Here is a 13,074-nt window from a genome sequence, read left to right as displayed (position 1 = left end):
CTGGCAGTGGCAGGGGAATGACAGGATCAATGGAAATATGGAAATTGGTCACTGTCACAAAGATAATCACTGGGTCACCAATGTAGGGAAGCCAAGAGAGCATGGGAGGAGATTGTGAGATCAACAGCAAAAAAGGTGCTGTGAGCAGCACTGAAGTAAGTAAAGCAATCATCATTGAGGAGAAACAAATCACAATCTGTAAGAAGTTGGTCAATTAGAAGACCCCTACCCATCAAAGTGCCACTCCCCCACAGGGAGTGTTGGGCACTGACGTGAGGCAGTAAAGAGGGAGGAGTTGCTGTATTCAGGTATGGAGGTCAATATAAGGAAGTAGCCTCCTGGAGGGAGGTAGACATTGCATATGGTGATTGCTGTGGTCATTCGCACATGTACTGCTATTGCTTCCATGTTCATACAGATGGGAATCCATTCACTGATGACATCGGTGAAAAATAAAGTACAGACCCTTCCACACACTATTCTGGGGCCGGCACGGTTCAGACAGAAAGTCCATTAACCACGAAACGTTGGAGAGTGGTCATCCCAGAAGTGTGTTTTTTGAAGAGCAAGAGAGAATATAGAATAGGAGGAAACAATTTGTAGTTCTGGTAGGTAACAGTAATATCCGTTGCAGTTCCACTGGATTATTGTGTGGCTACAGTCCAGGGTAGATATATAGAAGCCGAGTGGAAGTCATGTCACCGGGTCAGTGGTTGTCACCAACAAGTATGGGCTGAAGTCCCCCAGGAAGCCAGGGAAGCCTCATCCTTTGACTTGCACTGCTCCTTCTTCTCCCTAACAGGGAGGGAGGAGGTGTTATTAGTAAGGGAATAGGCAATGCTGTCAGGATCGGATAGAGAGTGAGCGGATTTGGGGCCTCAGAGTGAGAGACCCTTGTCCGACCTGAGGTTGCAGGCTTCCTACCTTGAGAACGCTGGGGAGGGGTGTTCTGAGAGGGAGCCCCATAACTAGCAGGAGCCAGAGAAGAGGATATCTTTATTCCAAGAATTCTTTTTTCCTTTTTATACACTGGAAATTCCAGTGGGTGGGGAGTATGGAGACCAGAGCACTTTACACAGTTAGGCAGCAGGTTGCAAGGCTCCCCACATGAAGAGGGCACCCACAATCACCGCAGATGGGAATGGCACTGCATCGCGAGGACATGCGGCCAAACTTGAGGCACTGGACACAACACTTGGAAAGTGGAATGTATGGTTTGACATTGCATCTATATAGAATTACCTTGACCTTCTCGGGCAGCATTTCCCCCTCAAATCCCAGATGAAAGTGTCAGTGTCCACACAATGGTCCTTAGGGCATCTCTGGACACGCCAGATGAAATGAACACCACATTATTCCAGACCAACCTTTAGTTCATCATCAAACTGGAGGAGCAGCTCCCTATGGAAAATTACACCATGTGTCATATTGAGTGACTTGTGAGGAGCGGTATTCACTGGAATGTCTCTTTAAACGGTTGCAGGCAAAGAGGGAGCTTGACTGACTGGCAGAAGTTGTCTTGACAAGGAGGGAGCCAGATCTCATCTTGCTCAACAACTCAACTTCACTGAATTTGTCCTCAATGTATTCTACAAACAAAAGGGGTTTGGTGTGGTGGCGGCAAAAGTTTCCCCATCAGTCCTGATACAGATGACGTACTGCGAAGAGGGTTTCACCCCAAGCCAGCGGGCCTGGCCCTCCTGCCAAGCAGAGCAAGGGCAGGAAGGCAGAAACAGGAACTGACACAGAACTATTTCTAGGAAGAGATGCAGTCGCAGAAGAGCAGCCAGAGAGTTTAACACATTTCATATGCCAAACGTCAGCTCTGCTACCACCCATTCTGTGCAGGGGCTCCTCCTGGGCACCACCCAGCCACAGCAATGGCCGCCCTGCAAGACGGTTATTGCCGGGAGTTCTGATGCCCCGAAAAGATGGGCAACCACTCCTAGGCTTGCAGGAGCCATTCACATTGCAGGTACCAGCACTGTGATCCCTGTGGTTTCAGGGCCCAGCCAGATGGGTACATAACAGGCCCACCACACAGACTGTCTACCAAGCTGGTGAGCTAGCAAGGAGGCAAAAGGGCTATGGTGGGGAGGGATGGGAGGGGGGGGGGGGGGGAGGAGATTGAGGAGGAGGAGGAGGAAAGGAACCTACAGCAAAGGCGCTAGGGAGGGAGTTATTCCCCATAAATAAGAATAAGTCTGTTTCTTCCATGCCCCAGCACTCATTAGGCCCTCTGGACATATCAATTTCTATTTCTGGGCACGCTTGCCCTCACAGCTGCTTTCTGTATTTGATTTTTCCAAATCCTTTACCAAGTGCCTTCACACTACTTCCAGCTATCTGTTTTTACTTTGTTTGATCTCCTTCCAGACTTGCTCCAAAAAGACCGCTCCTTGCCATACGCCCCAGGTCTGTGCACACCAGCCTTGTGATGGTTCCAAGATCCCTGCCTGGCGATGTGGCCACTGGACGCTTCTGCTCCTCAACACTGCCATCCTGCGATAAGCACCACCAATGCCGATGGTGGTGGACCTTAGCCCTAAGCTGTCAACAAGACCCCTGCCCACACAGAGATGTCAAGATGTGCTACTACCTCCCCTCCCCTTCAGTGAGAGAGGGGGATGGGGGAGCTGCTGCGTCAAGGCCCTGTGGCTATTCAGCCAGCAACCATCAACATAAATGGGCTATGCAACCAATAGACCTCTCTCCTGACAGACATGAGAGGGTCACACTCCTCCCAGTTACCTGGCAGCAACTCTAGTGCCACCAGTGGACACTGGTTACATGGACCTTTTCTTCTCCACATGCCACAAGACTGAAAATAGTACCAGCAGAATCCTAGAGCACGGGCAGTATTTACGCCAGTGCTTGGGTCACGATGAACCAACTTCACTCGAAGTGAGCTTCCCGCACCAGATGCAAATTGTGAAAGCATTCCATCGATCAGCACCTCACTCTGGAGTCACCATTACGACGACGTCGCCATCCACATTAAACTTCCTATCCAGAAGCTGTCATGATGACCTTTATAACAAAGAGACGCGCCCGCAGACACAGTAACCTGCAGCCAGACTTCGTAATATCTGTTATCTTTTCATGTCATTGATTATACCGATCTTAAACTTTTTCTAGTCCTCTAAGGACTATGAATTGTATAAGTCTTATACAGGCTTTGAAAGTGGTGAGCTTAGCGACAGGTAAGTTATTGTGTCACACCAACTTCCATCGGAGACAATTACAGGGCTTCAGCCTTCTGTTATTTTTCTTATTCATTAAATATTACAGATGTGACTCATCTTAAGGTATTGTGTTTGAATCTGGCTCCCCTTGGAGTAAAGTATTTATTTATGTACAATAAACTTCACAATTATTTTTTTACCTGGGTGTTTTTCCTTGCGCTGTGGACATGTTAAGTACAACTGCTTCTCTTTTCCCCAAAGACCACTTCAATTTTCCTATTGGTGTTACGTATCTTTCCCCTAGTTATATATGCTTCTATAGTCTCGCATTTGTCCTCTAGCCATTCCTGCTTAGCCATTTTGCACTTACTGTCATTCTCTTTCTTTAGACAAGGATTTTTACTATGCCTTGTCTTTTTACCAATTAGATCCTCTTCTGCCTTCACTATTTCATCTCTCAAAGCTACCCATTTTTCTTTTACTGTAATCCTGTCCCCTGTTTCAGTCAATCATTGTCTAATGCTTGCACTAAAAGTCTCAAGAACAACTGGTTCTTTCAACCTATCCAGGAACCATCTCTCTAATTTCCTACCTTTTTGCAATTTCTTCAGATTTAATCTGCAGTTTCCTAACCAATAAATTGTGGTTACACTCCACATCTACTCCTGGAAATTTGTTACAGTTTAAAATCTGGTTCCAAAATCTCTGCCTTACCATTATACAGGGTGATTCAAAAAGAATACCACAACTTTAGGAATTTAAAACTCTGCAACGACAAAAGGCAGAGCTAAGCACTATCTGTCGGCGAATTAAGGGAGCTATAAAGTTTCATTTAGTTGTACATTTGTTCGCTTGAGGCGCTGTTGACTAGGCATCAGCGTCAGTTGATGCTAAGATGGCGACCGCTCAACAGAAAGCTTTTTGTGTTATTGAGTACGGCAGAAGTGAATCGACGACAGTTGTTCAGCGTGCATTTCGAACGAAGTATGGTGTTAAACCTCCTGATAGGTGGTGTATTAAACGTCCGTAACTACCTGAACGTCAACTACCCGAGGCGATGGATCGGCCGCCAGGCAGCCCGTGACAGAGCACTTCATCACTGGCCTCCAAGAAGCCCTTATCTTACCCCCTGCGATTTTTTCTTATGGGGGTATGTTAAGGATATGGTGTTTCGGCCACCTCTCCCAGCCACCATTGATGATATTGCTCGTGTGTCTGGAGGGGGCCATATTGAACATCTCTGAACTTGTTTTTGAGTGAAAAAAAAAAACCTTTTTAAAGACTCTTTGTAATGATGTATAACAGAAGGTTATATTATGTTTCTTTCATTAAATACACATTTTTAAAATTGTGGTATTCTTTTTGAATCACCCTGTATAATGATTCTGAAATTTTCTATCCTCTCCAGGTCTCTGATACATGTACAACCTTCTTTCATCGTTCTTACAACAAGAGGTAGCAATGATTAAATTATGCTCTGTGCAATATTCCACCAGAAGGCTTCCACTTCCATTCCTTTCCTCCACTCCATATTCTCCTCCTATTTTTCCTTTTCCTAGTATCGAATTCCTGTCCCTCATTACAATAAATTTTTCCTCTACCTTAACTATCTGAATAATTTTTATTTTATCTCAACAAACATTTTTTCAATCTCTTCATCAGATGTGGAGTTAGTTGGTATATAAATCTGTACTACTGTGGTGCATGTTGGCTTTGTCAGCTTCTTTACGATAATGTGTTCACTGTACTGTTCATAGTAGAGCTTACCCATATTCCTATTTTCTTATTCATTATTAGAGCTATTCCCACATTACTCCTAACTGATTTGGTATTTATAGCCCCATACTCACTGGACCGAAGTCCTAATCCTCCTGCCAACAAACTTCACTAATTCCCAGTATATCTAATGTCAACCTATCCATTTTCTGTTTTAAATTTTCTAATGTACCTGCTCAATTAATGGATCTAAAATTCCATACTCCGACCTACAGAACGCTGGTTTTATTTTTTCTGATGACGATATCCTACTTAGTATTCTCCGATTGGGGAATGTGAACGAGGTCTATTTTACTCCCAGTAGTTTGTGTCCAAGAAGATACTATCATTGTTTAAGCTTATGGTAGAGTTGTCTTCCCTCAGGAAAAATTATGACAGCAGTTTCCCCTTGCTTTCAGCTGTTTGCAGTATCAGCACAGCAAGGCCAAGTTGGGTGTGTTACATGGTCAGATCAGTCAATCATCCTGACTGTTGCCCATGCAGCTACAGAAAAAGCTGCCGCCCTCTTCAGGGACCACATGTTTGTCTGGCACCTCCACAGATATACCCCCATTGTGACTGTAACTGTGCTACACCTATCTGTATTGTTGAGGCACCCAAGCCACCCCATCAACTGCAATGTCTGTGGTTCAATGGGAAAGCAGTACCGCACCTGAGTATAGTGAACGTATGACAGATGCTCTGAATTTTGTTCCCACAGGTTTTCAAAACATTTGAGAGAAAGGGAACAAAATCATGGTGGCATGGTATCTTATTCCAAAATGACAGCTGCACCTACTCTCACAGCAAGCACAACAAAAGGAGAAAGCCGGTTAAATATTTTCAAATACAGACACAACTACACACATCAAAAAAAGTTTTGCATCACCTCTGTTCCAAGAGTTCCAGAACCTGTACAGACAATTGGAATAAAGATCATCATAAACATCATTCCTGCCCTTTTTATTGCTCATGAAAACCACGCATTGCATATTGTATCACCATACAGCGAGACCTTCACAGGTGGTGGTCCAGATTGCTGTACACACCAGTACCTCTAATACCCAGTAGCATGTCCTCTTGCATTGATGCACACTTTTATTCATCATGGCATACTATTCTCAAGTTCATCAAGGCATTGTTGGTCCAGACTGTCCCACTCCTCAACGGCGATTCTGCGTAAATCCCTCAGAGTGGTTGGTGGATCACTTCGTCCATAAACAGTCATTTTCAGTGTATCCCAGGCGCGTTCGATAGGGTTCATGTCTGGAGAACACACTGGCCACTCTAGTCAAGCGATGTCATTATCCTGAAGGAAGTCATTCACAAGGTGTGCACCATGAGAGCACAAATTTTCACCTTTGAAGACAAATGCCTCACCAATATGTTGCCGATATGGTTGCACCATCAGTTGGAGGATGGCATTCATGTATCACACAGCCGTTATGGCACCTTCCATGACCACCAGCAGCGTACATTGGCCCCACAAAATGTCGCCCCAAAACAGCAAGGAACTTACACCTTGCTGCACTCGCTGGACAGTGTGTCTAAGGTGTTCAGCCTGACCAGGTTGCCTCAAAACATGTGTCCGACGATTTTCTGGTTGAAGGCATATGGGCCACTCATCAGTGAAGAGAATGTGATGCCAATCCTGAGCAGTCCATTCGGCATGTTGTTGGGCCCATCTGTACCACACTGCATGGTGTCGTGTTTACAAAGCTGGACCTCACCATGGACACCAGGTGTGAAGTTGCCCATCATGCAGCCTATTGTGCACATTTTGAGTTGTAACATGACATCCTGTAGCTGCATGAAAAACATTAGCCAACATGGTAGCATTGCTGTCAGGGTTCCTCCATAGCATAATCTGTACGTAGCGGTCATCCACCGCAGTAGTAGCCCTTGGGCGGCCTGAGCGAGGCATGTCATCGACAGTTCCTGTCTCTCTGTATCTCCTCCATGTCCAAACAACATTGCTTTGCTTCACTCCGACACCTGGACACGTCCCTTGTTGTGAGCCCTTCCTGGCAAAAAGTAACAACGTGGACGCGATCAAACTACGGTATTGACCGTCTAGGCATGGTTGAACTACCTGTGTCTGTGACACAATATCCACAGTCAGCACCTATATTCAGGAGTTCTGGGAACCGGGGTGATGTAAAACTTTTTTTGAAGTATGTACAAACATGAAAATGGTTTTTATTACAATAAAAAATGAAAACTTTTAATTGTATTTATGTTTTTGTAATGACAAAATATCATATTTGTAAATATTGTTATCTCACATGTAGTATGTACAGGCACTGAATGGAAGCCGGCCCTTGTTCAGGAATTCAATGGAAAAGTAACTATGTAATGTAAAGATAAGAAGCTGATCTGAGATTGAAGAAACCTAGTTAGGAGAAGCACTTCCAGTGTGGATAGACTGGTAGCGCATTGACTGAGCAAAGCATGTGAACATAGTAGCAGCCTGCTACGAGTCATTGCACCGAGTTCACAGGGTAGGCCACAAGGCTTTGCCAGTTTGCATCAAAACTCACTGAATGATTAACAGTGATGAAATTGGGTCAATGGAGACAGTAAGAATTTTGTCCAATCGTTCGCCAGTTAGAATTTTGTAATGATTAACTACCGTCTGCACCTCATCCTCATTATATTAAGAGAAGATATGTTTCCAGTAGATCTGAATTACACTATGGACCAGAGAAATTACTGAATGTGTTAATAAATGGACTGCATGTGATTTTTATGAGACTTCATCTACCTTGAATCACTACACCTATTACGGGGTGTTGCATCCAACCAAAACTGCACTGATGTCCCATTACAAAATTTTCTAACGTACAAAACTTATCATTTCTTTTTTTTTCCCACATGTTGTTGGGAAATGCACTTCTATGTTTGTATTTATCTGAGGAACATTAGTACTGAATTCTTGACAGATGGTGCAAGCAATTAAGACTTCCATATCAGCGCACACTCCGCTGCAGAGTGAAAATCTCATTCTGGAAACATCCCCCAGGCTGTGGCTAAGCTATGTCTCTGCAATATTCTTTCTTTCAGGAGTGCTAGTTCTGCAAGGTTTGCAGGAGAGCTTCTGTAAAGTTTGGAAGGTAGGAGACGAGGTACTGGCAGAAGTAAAGCTGTGAGTACCGGGCGTGAGTCGTGAATCAGCAGCCTTCATTACTCAATCAAATTATCAGAATGACTTCTATACAAAAAACTGTACTACAGTTACTACTACAATTTGTTACGCTTTACTGCTCTTCAACCTTCCAGAAAATATCTAGAAACTGAGATTTTTATCATTTTGTGTATCTCAGTTGTGTTTAAAACTACATTTAAATATAATAGAGGGAAACATTCCACGTGGGAAAATATATCTAAAAACAAAGATGATGTGACTTACCAAACGAAAGCGCTGGCAGGTCGATAGACACACAAACAAACACAAACATACACACAAAATTCAAGCTTTCGCAACAAACTGTTGCCTCATCAGGAAAGAGGGAAGGAGAGGGAAAGACGAAAGGATGTGGGTTTTAAGGGAGAGGGTAAGGAGTCATTCCAATCCCGGGAGCGAAAAGACTTACCTTAGGGGGAAAAAAGGACGGGTATACACTCGCACACACACACATATCCATCCACACATATACAGACACAAGCAGACATATTTCAAGACCTATGGTTTGGAAGTGGGTTACGTATTATTGAGTGTATATAGGCGGGATAAAATTGTATAGCAGATTACGGTAAAAAGGAGAAGGTGAATACAAAGTGAAACTACTGGCAAAAACACAAAGAGAAAATAAGACGACAGGAAAGATTTCGAAATGCAACAGTGACAATAACAAATGTAATTGTTGGGTTCAAATTAATGATATTAATATAATAGAGGGAAACATTCCACGTGGGAAAAATATATCTAAAAACAAAGATGATGTGACTTACCAAACGAAAACGCTGGCAGGTCGATAGACACACAAACAAACACAAACATACACACAAAATTCAAGCTTTCGCAACAAACTGTTGCCTCATTAGGAAAGAGGGAAGTAGAAGGAAAGACGAAAGGATGTGGGTTTTAAGGGAGAGGGTAAGGAGTCATTCCAATCCCGGGAGTGGAAAGACTTACCTTAGGGGGAAAAAAGGACGGGTATACACTCGCGCACACTCACATATCCATCCACACATATACAGACACAAGCAGACATATTTAAAGACTAGTTAGAAATTTATCAGATTTGACACCTTCAGTGTTTGTCTTCATGAGGGCTTTCTTGTTCGTGTCAACTCAAGCCCCCCTAAGGTAAGTCTTTCCACTCCTGGGATTGGAATGACTCCTTACCCTCTCCCTTAAAACCCACATCCTTTCGTCTTTCCCTCTCCTTCCCTCTTTCCTGATGAGGCAACAGTTTGTTGCGAAAGCTTGAATTTTGTGTATATGTTTGTGTTTGTTTGTGTGTCTATCGACCTGCCAGCGCTTTCGTTTGGTAAGTCACATCATCTTTGTTTTTAGATATATTAAACTACATTTAAATTTATACATACCTAACAACATCAATTAATGGCCTGTCCATCGGGGGTCGTGGTTTCCACAGCTGCACAAATGGGTTGCACTCTTCATTTATTACGAGACTCCGAGGAGCAGCTTCTAGGCCGACTGGAAACAGGGACACCAACAGGGCACACAACTCACGCCCACAAGACAGGGACTGTTTTGAGAGAACGTCAATATTTACACATTAATAAAGTAGTTCATGAAAAAAAGAATGTGTTGTTCAGTTGTACACTTCGTGTAAAAAATTAAAAACAAAGAAATTTTTCCAGTGATTATAAAAAAACAATGAAGATACTGACAGGTGTCTTTCATCTTCTTATACAGTGACGTGCTCACAAGAATATGCTGGAGGGTAAAGGAAGCTTTCGAGATGATGCACAGTGCTGAAAGGTGGTGTACCATACGGTGATGCACTAGCTACTGATGGCTGACATCCCACCACATCTATCCGTATAAGCCACGCATAACTTCAGGCACCAATTTTCACATCAGTGTAGGTACAGTGAGATAGTCTAGTGACTGTTGTGTTCAATATGGTCAACACAAAGGAAACACCACAAATGTTACACGGACAAATGACAGTGACAGTTTTCTGAATACATAAATTTTTCCAGATTTGGGTAAAGAAAAAAAACTGCTGAAGGGGAGCATGTACCAGCATTGCCAACAGGCATGGTGAGACAAGTGGGGCATAACACTCACACCTTGTCCTGCTGCCTTGGTGACATGCCCTTCTTTTTTATCTACCCCAATCCAGCCCTCTCTCCTGTCTGAGAAGGGACCCAACAGTTCCAGAAGCTACGGTAGTGTTGTGTATTTTTGTGTGTGTGTGTCTGTAGGCAGAGGAACAATGCATAACCTTATGTGACTGAGTTACAGCAGTTCAGGACTGTCTACATTTTGATCCAAACAGTGTATGGCTGAGATGGTGACGTGCACTTATTCAAAACAATTTGTAATTTTTTTATGTGAGTGTGTGACTTAGTGAAAATGGGATTGGTTTTTAGTTGAATTTTATGAGTAGGTGTTAGTGACTGTTGTAAATGAGGAAGTTATTCTGGAGTATTAAGATTGTGCGCCATCAAGAAGTAGAAGAATTGAAGAAACCCTAAAGGCAGTTGCTGATGTAGAGGCTACAATGTGCAGAAACTAGATGCAAATGATGAGAAGATAGATCAAGCTGATGCTGAAATTAAAGGCTTGAGTTGACATGAACAAGAAAGCCCTCATGAAGACAAACACTGAAGGTGTCAAATCTGATAAATTTCTAACTATAACAGCCACCAAATTTAATACGACTAATACTAAATTAAATCAACAAACTGATACATTAGATGAATGTATTGCCAACTCCCATCACAAAAACATAGTGATAAACAGAAATTTATTAGAAATCGATACCACAATATTAAATTTAAAATGAGAATTACATTCTGGTGTAATTAAACAGTATGATTTAGCCAGGAATGAAGTAAATGATCAGTCTTATGTATTAAATACAGATTTTAAACAAATCTCAGGCAAGTGTAGGAATTAGTACCTCAAAATGAGGAACAGATCAGATGAAGTAACATTCCCCTTTAACAACATTGGAGAAATATGTTGTTAGTTTAATTGCACAAAAGGTTAAGGAAAAGATTAAGCCATTTGTTATTACACCTTTTTCATCAGGTATTGTCTGTAAATAATCTGTTTTGGGTGAAACTATTCAAATTTAGGACACAACTGCACCTGCAATTGGTGGGAGATATAAGCAAATGAATTTTGTGAAATTAATTTGGTAATCAAGTACTATTTGATGTCCACTTGTATGGAATGTTTGATTTTGATATAAGATTATGTAACCATAACATTAGCTTTAAGAGAGAAAATTGCTTTTGAAAGGAAATGAAATTCAGTTGTAAATTTAACTCTAATTGTACAGGACAAACAAAAAGAAAATTAAATATTTTTGGAATACAAATAAAAAGAAAAGGGAAATTTGAAAAGGTAGCAGGCTTCAAACTTACACTAAGTAACACACATAAGGTGCGTCGATAGGAAGGGTGCTGGGACACATTTTTGACACCACTGGCAAAATGTGGTTGTAATGACATCCCGAAACATTGGTTGTCCACCCAGAGACTCCAAAAAATCTATGAATATCTTTAAAATGTATGTATCATAGGGAATAACACCATAAACTGGAATTAAGAGTGAACAATACTTACCACTCAACCCAGAAGCGCTATAGACAACTATTAACATTCCGCAAAATGGAACAATGGATGAAAATGCAAAATATGGATGTACAAATGTGTGACAAGGAAATATTAAGCTTCCCATGACCTCAGCTCTGGTTCACACAGGCTGAACACATATTTCAACCATGTCCTGTGTCTAATAACACAGACAGATTTAATCTTGTGGGTTCACATCTGTATTTAGAAGAAAAAAACACTGCAGATGAATATATGGGTGGCAAGACTCTGTCACAAGTACTCAAAACACTACACACATTAGGAGGCCCTCAACTTCTGTCTGAACAATCTTTACACAGGTATTATGACTTCATAAACTTCCAGCTAACATCTGTGTCATCACTGCAGCACAGACAGACTTGGTGTTGGAAGTCTTAGCAAAGAAGACAGATACCACTGCAAACAGCTCAAGTGAAATTTTCCACATGTGCAAGAATCAACAGCCAACACAGATACTCCGGAATGTGCACAGTTGTACAAGCTGATGTCACTGACCCCAGAACACTCTTGAATACTTCACACCAGCAACATGGATTGTCCGAACACATGGTGGAGCAGCTAGCAGCAAAAGAGTCAAAACTCAAGGTGCAAGTAGCTGCACGCCAACAGCAGTTACAAAGTTGGAAAAAAAATCAGAAAATGTCACCCCACTAAACTTGCCAGAACAGTGGTGCTGGTACCATAGGCATTTTGCCAAACCCTACCTGTCAGTGAACTAAGAGCCTTGCAACTACCCAAACTTCATAGGTGGGCATTATAGGGCACTAATCTCAGTCACAACAGCACAGGCAACCAGATTAGAGTGTGGTAAGAAGATGTACAAATACCACATTATCTACTGCCAATCAATTACATCAACTGTGCTTACGGGTTCAGTCTTAAGTGTAGAGTTTTCATACTTACATGGGTTCAGATTTCCGTGTCTACCGAATTAGGATCGATGACACAGTGATGGCACTAACATAATGTGCTTATTGCGACAACTGCCAGAATCCCCATCTACGGTGAAAAGCAGTTAGCATTACACCTAGATTCAAACTTCCACCCAACACTGATTTTTGCGGTTTTCGACGTGCCTGGGCTCATAACTGGAGCAGACTTTTAATGTAACTATCAGTTTATGCACGACCTCATCACTGACTGCCTATCTCAGAGCTGTGCCATTTTAAACACCATTCAGTGCGCAGAATTAGCATTGTCGCAACAAGATCCTCTCTTGTGCCATCTTACGTAGGAGCAGCAGTATTGCAGCTCAGATGTGTGTCAGCCCTGAATGTGCCGAATACAATTAGGTGGGACAGAGAGAAAAGGAAATAGTGACTCAGCATAACAG

General features: G+C 42.4%; 1 protein-coding gene across 1 annotated transcript in view; it reads right to left on the bottom strand.

Annotated features, from left to right (window-relative positions):
* Positions 1–13,074, bottom strand: part of LOC124803150 (lysosomal-trafficking regulator) — a 593,053-nt gene that overhangs the window by 566,646 nt on the left and 13,333 nt on the right. The window contains exon 4 of the mRNA XM_047264331.1: positions 9,492–9,655. Within this exon, the coding sequence (XP_047120287.1) occupies positions 9,492–9,655 (164 nt within the window). The remainder of the gene's footprint in view (positions 1–9,491; positions 9,656–13,074) is intronic.

This window comes from Schistocerca piceifrons, chromosome 6 (genome assembly GCF_021461385.2).
Source record: "Schistocerca piceifrons isolate TAMUIC-IGC-003096 chromosome 6, iqSchPice1.1, whole genome shotgun sequence".
NCBI lineage: Eukaryota > Metazoa > Arthropoda > Insecta > Orthoptera > Acrididae > Schistocerca > Schistocerca piceifrons.
Note: the sequence above shows the minus strand (reverse complement) of the source record. Positions and strands in the feature narration are given on the sequence as shown.